At 43.4% G+C, this 14,361-nt stretch overlaps 1 protein-coding gene across 1 annotated transcript in view; it reads right to left on the bottom strand.

Annotated features, from left to right (window-relative positions):
- Positions 1-14,361, bottom strand: part of GCNA (germ cell nuclear acidic peptidase) — a 32,472-nt gene that overhangs the window by 8,522 nt on the left and 9,589 nt on the right. Inside the window, exons 2-7 of the mRNA XM_030934586.1 lie at positions 13,310-13,416; positions 12,899-12,932; positions 11,098-11,144; positions 10,684-10,717; positions 7,379-7,467; positions 529-1,503 (exon numbers count right to left, since the gene is read on the bottom strand). Of these exons, the coding sequence (XP_030790446.1) occupies positions 529-1,503; positions 7,379-7,467; positions 10,684-10,717; positions 11,098-11,144; positions 12,899-12,932; positions 13,310-13,416 (1,286 nt within the window). The remainder of the gene's footprint in view (positions 1-528; positions 1,504-7,378; positions 7,468-10,683; positions 10,718-11,097; positions 11,145-12,898; positions 12,933-13,309; positions 13,417-14,361) is intronic.

Genomic DNA, 14,361 nt, shown 5'->3' with positions numbered 1-14,361 from the left:
TATTGAACCTCTATCACATGCCAAGCACTAGGCCAAATCCTGAGAGACTAAAAGATGAGGAAGAGTCCTCCCATGAAGAGGCTCACAGTCTACCAGGGCGGGGTAGGGAAGGGGACCGACTCGGGAACATATTCTAACAGTATGACTAGTGCTTTAGTAGAGATGGGCTCTAGAACTTTGGTAACTCAGGAGATAGGAGCCACTCTGACTCACGACTTCATAGAGGAAGTGATAATTGGGCTAGGTCCTAAGAAAAATAAGATATCCTCAGAACGGAAGGTTCAGGGAGACAGCACTCCAGGCTAGTGAACAGCAGATACCAAGATACAGGAGCATGAGAAAGGTGTGGGCATTCCTCCCCTGTTCCCAGAACCATCCTTTCACTGGATGGATGCCTCCTTGGGCCACAAGGAAGTTGCTGAAATGGCACAGGGTTGACAGGGAGGACAGGCAGACTGGATAAGACAGGCACATTTGGCAGGCAAGGCACATTCAGTGGGACAGGCATACTTGGCATGACTGACTTACCAGGTGTCACAGATATATTTTTGGTTTTTGCCTTCCTCTTCCTCAGTGGCTCCACTATATTTTTGGTCTTTGCCTGCCTTTTCCTCAGCGGTTCCACAATAGTTTTGGTTTTTGCCTTCTGTTGTTTTAGTGGCTCCACAATAGTTTTGGTTTTTGACTTCCTTTTCCCTGATTGTTCCACCACAGGTGCAGGCTCTTCCTCAGCTGGCAGCTTTCTCTCTGAAACTTCAAGGTTAGCCTCAGGATCACTTGGTGGTTTGCTGAGATTCTCACCAAGATCCTGCTCACCAGCATCATCAGATGAATCGTGCTGGGAGACAGCAGCCTCACCCAGCTCTTCTTCATTTGAAGCAATCTGGCCTTCATTACACAAATCTTCTGCTGGCACAAGAACTTCCAAATCATTACTATTGTTGTCAGGAACTTCCAAATCATTACTATTGTCGTCGAGAACATCTGAATCATTACTGTTGTCGTCGGGAACTTCCGAATCATTACTGTTGTCGTCGGGAGTTCCTGAATCATTACTGTTGTCGTCGGGAGTTCCCGAATCATTACTGTTGTCGTCAGGGGTTCCCGAATCATTACTGTTGTCGTTGGGGGCTTCCGAATCATTACTGTTGTCGTCGGGAACATCCGAATCATTACTGTGGTCACTGGGAACTTCCGAATCACTACTGTAGTCGTTGGGAGCTTCTGAATCATTGCTGTTGTCATCGGGAGCTTCCGAATCCTTGCTGTTGTTGTCGGGAGCTTCCGAATCCTTGCTTTTGTTGTCGGGAGCTTCCGAATCCTTGCTGTTGTTGTCGGGAGCTTCCGAATCCTTGCTGTTGTTGTCGGGAGCTTCCGAATCCTTGCTGTTGTTTTTGGGAACTTCCGAATCATTATTGTTGTTGTCGTCATTGTCATCATCACTAATAACTATTGGAGGTTCCTGGATGGCAGGCTTCACATAACAACACTCTGGACTCTCATCTGAAATTCGAGAGACACAATCATATATAAATATACTCCCTCTACCATCTCCTGTATACACTGAATTTCAGCAGATTATTTCGCACAAATTAAACAAGACAGGAACTATGGCGTTTCGAACAGCAGTTAAGAATCAATTATTTTAAAGGGGACACCAACAAATGGAAAGATTCCATGTTCATGGATTGGAAGAATCAATATTGTTAAAATGCCCATACTACCTAAAGAAATGTACAGATTCAATACAGTCCCTATCAAAATACCAATGACATTCCTCACAGAACTAGAAAAAAATTATCCTAAAATTTATATGGAACCATGAAAGGCCCAGAATAGCCTAAGTTATCCTGAGCAAAAAGGACAAAAGTGGAGGAATCACATAACTTGACTTCAAATTACACTACAGAGCTATAGTAACCAAAACAGCATAGTACTGGCATAAAAACAGATAACATAGGCCAATGGAATAGAATAGAGAACCCAGAAACAAATCCACACACCTACAGTGAACTCATTTTAGAAAAAGGTGCCAAGAACATACACTGGCTCTTCAATAAATGAATAAGCCAGTGTATGTTCAATAAAAAGTGTATGTACTTCAATAAAACGAAGTCTCTTCAATAAATGGTCCTGGGAAACTTGGATATCCATATGCAAAAGAATGAATCTAGACTCCTATCTCTTGCTATACAAAAACCAAATCAAAATGGATTAAAGACATAAATCTAAGACCTCAAACTATGAAACTACTACAAGAAAACATTGGGGAAAATCTCCAGGACATCAGTCTGGGCAAAGATTTCTTGAGCAATACCCCACAAGCACTGGCAACCAAAGCAAAAATGGACAAATGAGATCACATTAAGTTAAAAAGCTTCCGCACAGCAAAGGAAACAATCAACAAAGTGAAGAGACAACCCACAGAATAGGATAAAATATCTGCAAACTGCCCATCTGACAAGAGATTAATAACTAAAGTATATACAGAGGTCAAACAACTTTATAGGAAAAAAAAATCTAATAATCCAATGAAAAAATGGGACAAAAGATCTGAACAGACATTTCTCAAAAGAAGACATACAAATGGCAAACAGGCATATGAAAAGGTGTTCAACATCATTGATCATCAGAGAATTGCAAATCAAAAAACTATAATGAATGACCAGGCACGGTGGCTCACACCTGTAACCCCAGCAGTTTGGGAGGCCGAGGCGGATGGATTATCTGAGGTCAGGAGTTTGAGACCAGCCTGGCCAACATGGTGAAACCCAATTGCTACTAAAAATGCAAATATTAGCCAGGTATGGTGGTGCGTGCCTGTAGTCCCAGCTACTTGGGAGGCTGAGGCACGAGAATTGCTTGAACCTGGGAGGCGGGGGTTATACTGAGCTGAGATCACACCACTGTACTCCAGCCTGGGTGAGAGTGAGAGTGTCTCAAACAAAACAAAAGACAAAAAAAAAAAAAAACTACAATGAGGTATCATCTCACCCCAGTTAAAATGGCTTTTAGCCAAAAGACTGGTGAGAATGAGAAGAAAAGGGAACCCTTGTACACTGCTCGTAGGAATGTAAATTAGTACAACCACCCTGAAGAACAGTTTGATGGGTCCTCAAAAAACTAAAAACAGAGCTACCATACAATTCAGCAAACCCACTGCTGCATACATACCCAAAAGAAAGAAAATCAGTGTATCAAAGAGATATCTGCACTCCTGTGTTTGTTGTAGCACTGTTCACAATAGCCAAGATTTGAAACAACCTATGTGCCCATCAACAGATGAATGGAGGTCGGGCATGGTGGCTAGCGCCTGTAATCCCAGCACATTGGGAGGCCAGGGCACACGGATCACTTGAGGTCAGGAGTTTGAGACCAGCCTGGCCAAAACGGTGAAACCCCATCTCTACTAAAAATACAAAAATTAGCCAGGTATGGTGGAGGGTGCCTGTAGTCCCAGCTACTCAGGAGGCTGAGGCAGCAGAGTCGCTTGAACCCAGTAGGCAGAGGTTGCAGTGAGCTGAGATTGTGCCCCTGCACTCCAGCCTGGGCAGCAGAGCAAGACTCTGTCACACACAAAAAAACCAAAAACAGATGAATGCATAAAGAAAATGTGGTATATATGCACAATGGAGCAATGGAGTACTGCTCAACCATAAAAAAGAATGAGATCCTGTCACTTGCAACAACATGGATGGAACTGGAGGTCATTATGTAAAGTGAAATAAGCCAGGCACAGAAAGACAAACTTCATGTTTTTTTCGTTGCTGTTGTTATTGTTGTTTGAGACGGAGTCTTGCTCTGCCACCAGGCTGGAGTGCAGTGGCGCGATCTTGGCTCACCGCAATCTCCGCCTCCTGGGTTCCAGCAATTCTCCTGCCTTAGCCTCCCGAGTAACGGGGACTACAGGCGCGCACCACCACACCCAGCTAATTTTTGTATTTTTAGTAGAGATGTGGTTTCACCATGTTGGCCAGGCTGGTCTCGATCTTTTGACCTCGTGATCCACCTGCCTCGAACTCCCAAAGTGCTGAGATTACAGGCGTGAGCCACCACACGCATGTTCTCATTTATATGTGGGGTCTAAAAATGAAAACAATTGAACTAATGGAGATAGAGAATAGAAGAACGGTTACCAGAGGCAGGGAAGGAGAGTGGAGGGGTGTGGAAAGGTGGGGATGGTTAATGGATGCAAATAAATAGAAAGAATAAGATCTACTATTTAATAGCGCAACAGGATGACTATAAGTCAATAACTTAACTGCGCATTTTAAAATAATTAAAAGAGTATAACCGGATTGCTTGTAACACAAAGGATAAATGCTTGAGGAGACAGATACTGCATTCTCTATGATGTGATTATTACACATTGCATGCTTGTATCAAAACATCTCATGTACCCCATAAATATATACACCTATTATCTACTCACAAAAATTAAAAATTATTTTTTAAAAAAGAAAGTTATCTTAGATTGTTTTTCCCTCTATTTTTTATTTCACTGAGAGCAGTGACAGATCAAATAGCAACCAAACTCCTGTGGCAATTTTCAAATCATAGCCTCTAAGTAGCAAGATGTAGTAGTTGCTCCGGGCTTCCCAAACACAGGTGTACAGACTTGAATATTTTCACTGGTCCACAGCAAAATAAGACAAATTAGAATAATAAAGTGGTATTTTTCCCCCATCAAGTTAAATTTCTATAATTTAAAGGACTGTCCTTTATTTTGTGATTACGTCTTGGCTAAACTTTTGGTGTTCTTTACAAAATTACAAAGATAGTAAATGGTAGCTGAAGTTTTTTTTTTTTTTAATTTCCTTCATTAGACAAATCAAAAATTGACAACTCTGTTTTGGTCACCAAAATTTCATTCTTTAAATTAGTTCATAAGTGCAAAGCTCTCAGAACCATTGATATGAGTCAGGAGTACGTCCTGATGTCAGCACTCTCTGAGAGGCCTCAGGAACATTTGGAACATCACAGCCTGCACTGAAATGAAGGCCAGTGTGTCTGACGCCACACACTCTTTGGAGTCTGTTTGGAGCTCAGGTTCTAGCTTTCTATGATTCTGGATGTAAAAAAAAAAAAAATCTAAAAATCTAAACCATGGCATCGGCAAGATGTGAAAGATATACTTATGGTGCAAAAACTCTTTATCCTAAAACTGCAGATTTGAGATAATATATTTTGAGAGTCTTATCTGTTATTTGAATTAATTGTGAAAAAACTTCAAATATGCAGTGAGGGAAGAGAAAAGGAGTGGATGTTCCTATGGTAAAAAGCCCTGCCTCCTTCCTAGAAAACTTAAAAGATTTGCCACCTGCAGTTAAAATGAAAAATTAGAAAAAGTAGGGACACACTGCTTACAACATATTTAAAAATGACTGTACAGCGACAAAGGTTGGAGGTATGTTTTAGAGTTCACTGGGCCTTGTTTTCTGTAGAATTGCCTAAATTCATTATAACAGAAAGAAATGCCACATAGAGAACAGTAAAGAAACGTACAAAGCCAGTCCTATAGGAGCATTCTTCATCCCTCCATTGCTGCGATGGATGCCCAGTTACAGTCTACAGGCCAGCAAGGTAAGAGCAGCCTTAGCTAAAAGTTCACTCTTAAAAGAATCTGTCTCTTCTGATTTAAGGAGTCAAGCACCTGGCAGCCTCTGGTTGTGAACTGGTTTCTGGCTCTGTTATTCCTGCCTGCCCTCAAGCTGCCTCCTTGGAGTTCCTTTCACATTTGAACGGCTTGTCATGTCAGACCCTCTACTCTATACCCAGACCACTGTCCTGCTCAGGCACAGCCATCCAGAGCTAGAGAGAGGAAGCAGGGAAAGAAATGATGAGTGGTAGAACAATAGGAGACTAGCGTTTCAAACGACCTCTCCCTTCCCTGCTCTGATATCCTGGGTTAGCTAAGAAACTCTGGCCAACAATAGCACTTGGGTAGTTATCTAAGAAGTAGCTGGTACTGGTCAGGCCCAGTGGCTCACACCTGTATCCTAGCACTTTGGGAAGCCAAGGCAGGCAGATTGCTTGAGGCCAGGAGTTTAAGACCAGCCTGGCCAACATGGTGAAACTCCATCTCTACTAAAAATAAAAAAAAATAAAAGAATAAAAAAATTAGCTGGGCAAGGTGGCGGGCGCCTGTAATCCCAGCTATTCAGGAGGCTGAGGCAGGAGAATCACTTGAGCACAGGAGACAGAGGTTGCAGAGAGCTGAGATCACGCCACTACACTCCAGCCTGGGGGACAGACTGAGACTCTGTCTCCAAAAAAAAAAAAGTAGTTGGCGCTTTAAGCATCTCCCATTTTCAGTTGAGTTCAGCTCAGCAAATATTAACTAAGTGCCCCACGTATCATGCCCTGTATCTGTACTGAGAGAACAAAGGACAATGAAATACTGTCCCTAATGCTTAAAAAGTTTCTAGTCTTGCCTGTAATCCCAGCACTTTGGGAGGCGGAGGCGGGTGGATCACAAGGTCAGGAGATCAAGACCATCCTGGCTAACACAGTGAAACCCCGTCTCTACTAAAAAATACAAAAAAATTAGCCGGGCATGGTGGCGGGCGCCTGTAGTCCCAGCTACTCGGGAGGCTGAGGCAGGAGAATGGCGTGAATCTGGGAGGCGGAGATGGCAGTGAGCCGAGATCGCGCCACTGCACTCCAGCCTGGGCAACACAGCGAGACTCCGTCACAAAAAAAAAAAAAGTTTCTAGTCTTCCTGTGTTTCATCCCCATTGAGCAGGTAAGTTCTGAATTGAGTTAAGCTCCAAGTCACCCAGAAGGTTAAAGGGGCTTCTGAATCCAAACAGGTAAGATCTGCCAAGGGAAACAGGCTCTAAAGAAACACAAGAATCTCTAGAAAATACAGAAGGACTGGCAAACAGCAAGGACCAGCAGCTCAATGGAGAAAGTAAGAATTTTCTCAACACGACACTGCCAGCTGGCCCACAACCACCACCCTTCAAGCTGGAAGGAAGAATGAGCCAGGCCTCTTACTCCTTTTCTCTTCCTCATCATTCCCACACATAGAGAGGGGAAGAGGGAGTCACAGAGCAGCCTCCATACTTCCCAGCCTCAATTCTTGACCCGCCACCCCAACCCCGCTTCACTGATGTAGCTCTAGGCAGGTGAGAACTCTACTGAGGGGGCCCCCAAGGTCTCAGGCAGCAACAACAGTTGCTGCTGCTGGGAAATTGACCAGAGGGTTATAGGGAACCCAGCCATATCCACATCCAGCACATACGAGGAAAGAAACGGTGGCACTCACTACTGAAGGATTCTGAATAGAAAGTGTGCAGACTCTGATCCTGAAACTACCATGTGTGATGAGGCTTTGGAGCTCAGCTACTTATCTAACAAAGTAATATATACTTGCCGTCGCTGTTTATTTCCAATAACTTAGCTTTCTTCTCCTCATAGGTGTAACATTCGTCATCAGAATCAGAGTCAATCACCACCACGGAGCTGAGGGATGAGACAGGAGAAAAACAAGAGAGAAGTATGAATGCAACAGTCTTCTTTTTCATGGCATTTCTCACCTTTTCTGATCTTGACCACTCGTCAATTTTTTGTTTCCCACAGTAACTCTGTTCCCCTCCTTTGGAACTACTCAATCCTTCCATTCTACCTAATTTTCTAAATCTTTCCATCTTCCTACTACATCTTTCCATCTGTCTCACATCCTTCTAAAGAGGAGGAGTCTGTCACATACTGAGAGTGAAAAGAGTTCTGTCCTATTTTATGTATTCAGATAGTTTTGGCACAGGGGAAAAATTGATCAGGGAGCTGTCATCTTTCTTTATCAAGTTTGAGATCCAGTTGTCTGAGAAGGGTAGAGGGCCACAGATGGAGAGAGGCAGCTTCAAAGTAGGGAGTTTCTGTTCAGTGCTACTCTCTGCAGCCCCAAACCAGCACCACCCACTTGAACTGACGGACTGCTCTGGTAGGTGTCAAACTCAGCAGTGCACCTGCACCACCCAGGGTGCCAGTGGTAAGCACCCCTTGGGGTCCTCATCCTCAGCTGATCCTGGTATTTGGCTCAGAAGTTCCAGCAGGATGAAATTGGCCACCTTCCTGTCTCCAAACAGTGTATAGTAAGTATAATATACTTTCATAATGAAAGAAAATATTTAATACACTGTTACAGGACATGTCTGTACCTGCTACAGACACACATGTTCATCTGCTTCCACCATGTTTACCACTTTGACACTGCCAAGTTGATGTGCCTTTGCTATCCTATTGACCACTCCATCCTTAAAACTCTTTTCTTGATTTCTGGGACAAAGTCGTCTTTTGGTTCTCATCTCACCTTTCCATTCACTCCTCCTCACTCACCTTCCTCGACTCAATCCCAGGACTTATCCCCAGCCCTCTCATGCCAATGCAATCAATTATTAATTATACCAGCCCAATCCATTATATTGAGCCCAACTTTTCTTCTGACTTCTAGCTCCACAGTTCCAACTTCCTACCTGGACATCCTGTGGGCAGAGCTGATATCTAGTCAGTATGCAGAGGTACAGCCTTACCGATTTGTTTATTGATGGTGTCTGTCCTGACCAGCAGGCAACCACCCTGACTAATTCCTGCCTGTGCTCTGTTGGTTGTTAGAAAGTTTTGAATATCAGCCCTGCCTACAGGCTCCTTGATTCTAGCATGCCCAAAATCAAACTCATCACCTTCCTCCCAAATCTACTCTTCCTATAGTATCCCATATATAGACGGCACCTGGGACTGGACCAAGACTTGTGGGCACTCCTTTCAAGCCCCTTAAAACTGATTTTCTTTAAATATTTGTTCACCATCTATCTAGCAGAGGCTGGAAAAAACTATTTTTTCTATTTAAAACTCAGATACATTTTAATTTCAAAAACGACTTCATTATGTATAATATTATATACTGGATTACTTCTTAGGCGCCATGATAGAACATTTAAAATATAAATAACAGCAATGGAAATACTCTGCATCTTGACAGTGGTGATCGTTATACTACCGCATATGCTTGTCAAAATCCATCAAACTGTACACCTAAAAAGGGTGAATTTTGCCATATGTAAATCATACCTGAATAAACCAGACTTTAGAAATACAATTAATAAAACTGATCATCAATGATTAATAGTTTTATACAATGCATTATTTGGCTCTAGAATTTCAGTTGATTGTAGCTGCTGACTTTATTTATTTATTTATTTATTTATTTATTTATTTATTTATTTATTTATTTATTTATTGAGAGAGTCTCACTCTCACCCAGGCTGGGGCGCAATGGCGCAATCATGGCTCCCTGCAACCTCCCCCTCCAGGTTCAAGTGATTGTCGTGCCTCAGCCTCCTGAGTAGCTGGAATGAGAGGCACATGCCACCACCACACCCTGCTAATTTTTGTATTTTTAGTAAAGACAGGGTTTCACCATGTTGGCCAGGCTGGTCTCGAACTCCTGATCTCAAGCGATCCGCCCACCTTGGCTTCCCAAAGTGCTGGCATTACAGGCATAAGCCACCGTGCCCGGCCTGTAACTGCAGACTTTACATGACATTTCACACATTGGTGTCAGAAGTTGGTGGCTTATATGTTGTAAAAATACTCAACAGAGATAAATCAGAGATAGCCAGAACAAAAATTTTCCCACTTGACAGCACTATTTGGCTTGATGGGGAGAACAAGAATGACCAGTTCACGTTTGTACAGTAATTCAAGGAGTCAATGTGGAAAACAGTTATGTAGCACCATACTTCATATTTACTCCAGCAATTTTTTTCAGCACCCCCTACAGTTTGGCACCTGGGAAACACCCCTCCATCAGGATCTGGCTAGAGCAGAGGATTCATTAATAGGAACAGTAGCAGATGAGGCTGAAAGAGAGGTTATGGCCAGATCACAGAAGGCATTAAATATTGGGGTCAACAGCTTGATTTTTCTATTATGAGCTATTTGAATTGGGGATTGATATGATCAAAGCAGTACCTCAGGAGATCCAGCTGTAAGTGGTACACAGACTGGATCAGAAGTAAGAGATCAAGGTGAGGATGCCACTTAAAAAGAAGAAACAAGCTGGGCACGGTGGCTCACACCTGTAATCCCAGCACTTTGGGAGGCCAAGGCAGGTAGATCGCTTGAGGTCAGGAGTTCAAGACAAGCGTGAACAACATGGTAAAACCCCATCTCTACTAAAAACACAAAAATTAGCTGGGCGTGGTGACATGTGCCTGTAATCCCAGCTACTTGGGAAGCTGAGGAGAAGAATCACCAGAACACAGGAGGTGGAGGCTGCAGTGAGCCGAGATTGCACCACTGCACTCGAACCTAGTCGAGCAAGACTCAGTCTCAAAACAAAACAAAACAAAAAACTAAACTAATCTAAAAATAAAAAGGAGTAAACACTGATAAGGACTAAGACTAGCAGAGCCTGGATGTTAAGGCATAGTTCACAGAGATACCTCAAAGAAGAAACTGACCAGTTAGATAATGGGTCAGGGATAAGGAATCCAATGTTTTGAACCTGGTTGTGATGTCAAACAGCCATCATGATCCTGCTGAGAACCACAGAGTGTCCACAGAGGAAATGTGAAATTCACTCTTAAATTTCCTTAGACAGAGAATGGGGATTTTTCCCGCTTAATCAAAAAAAAAAAAAAAGAAAAAAAGTCAAGTTTCATTAATTCTCCTACTCACCTCGCCTGTCTCTTCAGAGCTCTTCTGGCCACAGCTAAATCAGAGAAAGAGGGCATTAGAAAACATCTGAAGCATGATAAAATCTGGTTTCCTACGTCTTGAACTCCCTAAAACCAAAGTCTATAAATTAGAGCTGCTTAAAACTTACATCTCCCATGAAAGATAGAAAGGAAATAAAAGTAAGGAAACCCAGAGTCAAAAAAAAAAAAAAAAAAAGAGGAAAGAAGTAAGTTGGAAAAGAAGCAGAGAACCTCCTCCACTCCTGACAGTAGAGAAATTTCATTTCACCAACCTAAAGAGAGCCCTAGAGGTGACAAACTTAGAACCAACTTAGGCCAGACATCCCAAATCACAGCTGAGTCATCTCTACAAAGACACTTCAAAATGTTCCCACTACGAGTGGACTCTACTTACAAGACCCATTGGTGTCACCACTCCTTGACCGCACATTAAGGATGCGACTGCAAAAATACAAGAGATACTTTATAAAAGGAGGGCTGCCGGCACCGTAAGCAACCAAATATCAAAAATCCCAAATAAGTGAACAAACAACCAATCAGAATTCCTGAAATGCAAAAAGGTTTTAAGGGCTTTAAGCCCTTAGGAAACTAGGATCACAATAGCACAAGTGAACAAAAATTGGAAGCAATGAGCTGCTCAGTCTTTACTGCTGAATCAAAGACAGGGGAAGAATGTTAGCTGAGTATCATTAGCTATCAGTGAAAAGCCTATTTTCTGCCAAGTAATTTATTTCTATCTGAAAGTATGAAAGTGACGCCAGGCATGGGGGCTCACGCCTGTAATCCCACCAACTTGGGAGGCTGAGCGGGGAGGATGGCTTGAGCCCAAAATTGAACGTTGCAGTGAACTGCGATGGTGCCACTACACTGCAGTGTGGGCGACACAGCAAGAACCCGTCTCTTAAAAAAAAATAAAATTAAAAATAAAGACTTGAAAGTGAGTCTTGAGAAAGGGGCCTCGGTGGAAGGGACTTGAGGATGAAGAGATTGCAGTCAAAAATTCAAAGGGCAAAAGGGCAAGGAGGTCCCCTTTCCGGGTGTACTTCTTGGAGACAACCTACTGTTTGGGATTGCTATCTAGGTAAATGGATAAGTACTGAACTCCATTTCGTGGGGAGCCAGTGAATGGATGGTTTCTAAGCTGCCACTGCTCCCTGCAGTGAGCCACGATGCTGGGGCCTCTTGCTTCTCCACCTCATCTGCCAGGGGCCCCAGCACTCACTCTCCACTGCTCTGTGGCAGGCTACTTTGCCTCCTGCCATCGCTTACCAGACAGCTATGCGCCTGAGGTGAAGCCAAGCACTTCCTGCTCGGAACCCTTCAGCTCACCAGACAGCAGCCGGCTGGACATCCACTGTCAGCCAGATCCAAACTCCAGCCCAGAGGAGTCACACTGCAGTGACCCCACTGCCACTCCTCCGATGTGGCGCCTGGCTACATCATAGGTCATCTTGTTACTAGTTATTGTGACACATAGTCCACAGAGGATATCAAAATGCTAAAGGAGGGGGATCTAATAGCTATAAGGAAGTCCAGGTTCTACGTATTAAAAGTTAGACTTCAGCCAGGCGCCGTGGATCACGCCTGTAATCCCAGCACTTTGGGAGGCCGATGTGGGTGGATCACTTGAGGTCAGGAGTTCAAGACCGGCCTGACCAACATGGTGAAACCCTGTCTCTACTAAAAATACAAAAATTAGCTGGGCATGGTAGTGTGTGCCTATAATCCCAGCTACTCTGCAGGCTGAGGCAGAAGAATCACTTGAACCTGGGAGGTGGAGGTTGCAGTGAGCTGAGATCATGCCACTGCATTCCAGCCTAGGCAACAGAGCAAGACTCGGTCTCAAAAAAAATAAAAATAAAAACTAAAGTAAACTAAAAATAAAACTAAAATGGAGTAAACACTAATAAGGGCTTAGACTAGTAGTGCCTGGATGTTAAGGCATAGTTCACAGAGATACCTCAAAGAAGAAACTGACCAGTTAGATAATGGGGTCAGGGATAAGGAATCTAATGTTTTGAACCTGGTTGTGATGTCAAACAGCCATCATGATCCTGCTGAGAACCACAGAGTGTCCACAGAGGAAATGTGAAATTCACTCTTAAATTTCCTTAGACAGAGAATGGGGATTTTTCCCGCTTAATCAAAAAAAAAAAAAAAAAAAAAAGTCAAGTTTCATTAATTCTTCTACTCACCTGACCTGTCTCCTTGGAACTGTTCTGGCCACAGCTAAATCAGAGAAAGAGGGCATTAAGAAAACATCTGAGGCATGATAAAATCTGGTTTCCTACATCTTGAACTCCCTAAAACCAAAGTCTATAAATGAGAGCTGCTTAAAATGTACATCTCCCATGAAACATAGAAAGCAAATAAAAGTAAGGAAACCCAGAGCCAAAAAAAAAAAAAAAGAGGAAAGAAGTAAGTTGGAAAAAAGGCGGAGAACCTCCTCCACTCCTGACGGTAAGGAAATTTCATTTCACCAACCTAAAGAGAGCCCTAGAGGTGATAAACTTAGAACTAACTTAGGCCAGACATCCCAAATCACAGTTGAGTCATCTCTACAAAGACACTTCAAAATGTTCCTGCTTTGAGTGGACTCTACTTACAAGACCCATTGGTGTCATCACTGCTTGACTGAACATTAAGGATGTAACTGCAAAAATACAAGAGATACTTTATAAAAGGAGGGCTATCGACAGCATAAGCAATCAAATATCAAAAATCCCAAATAAGTGAACAAAACAACCAATCAGAATTCCTGAAATGCAAAAAGGTTTTAAGGGTTTTAACCCCGTAGGAAACTAGGATCACAATAGCACAAGTGAACAAAAATTGGAAGCAATGAGCTGCTCAGTCCTTACTGCTGAATCAAAGACAGGGGAAGAATGTTAGCTGAGTATCATTAGCTATCAGTGAAAAGCCTGTTTTCTGCCAAGTAATTTATTTCCCTTTAAAGGTATGAAAGTGACACTAGGCATGAAGGCTCACGCCTGTAATCCCACCAACTTGGGAGGCTGAGGGGGGAGGATCACTTGAGTCCAGGAATTCAAGGTTGCAGTGAGCTATGATGGTGCCACTGCACTGCAATGTGGGCGACACAGCATGACCCTGTCTCTAAAAAAATAAAAAATAAAAATAAAGACATGAAAGTGAGTCTTGGGAAAGGGGCCACGGTGGAAAGGACCTGAGGATGAAAAGATTGTAGTCAAAAATTCAAAGGGCAAAAGGGCAAGGAGGTCCCCTTTCCAGATGTACTTCTTGGAGACAACCTACTGTTTGGGATTGCTATCTAGGTAAATGGACAACTGAACTCCATTTCATGGGGAGGCAATGAACGGACGGTTTCTAAGCTGCCACTGCTCCCTGCAGTGAGCCACGATGCTGGGGCCTCTTGCTTCTCCACCTCATCTGCCAGGGGCCCCAGCACTCACTCTCCACTGCTCTGTGGCAGGCTACTTTGCCTCCTGCCATCGCTTACCAGACAGCTATGTGCCTGAGGTGAAGCCAAGCACTTCCTGCTCGGAACCCTTCAGCTCACCAGACAGCAGCCGGCTGGACATCCACTGTCAGCCAGATCCAAACTCCAGTCCAGAGGAGTCACACTGCAGTGACCCCACTGCCACTCCTCCGATGTGGCGCCTGGCTACATCATAGGTCA

Source organism: Rhinopithecus roxellana, chromosome 7, assembly GCF_007565055.1.
Source record: "Rhinopithecus roxellana isolate Shanxi Qingling chromosome 7, ASM756505v1, whole genome shotgun sequence".
Taxonomy (NCBI): domain Eukaryota; kingdom Metazoa; phylum Chordata; class Mammalia; order Primates; family Cercopithecidae; genus Rhinopithecus; species Rhinopithecus roxellana.
Note: the sequence above shows the minus strand (reverse complement) of the source record. Positions and strands in the feature narration are given on the sequence as shown.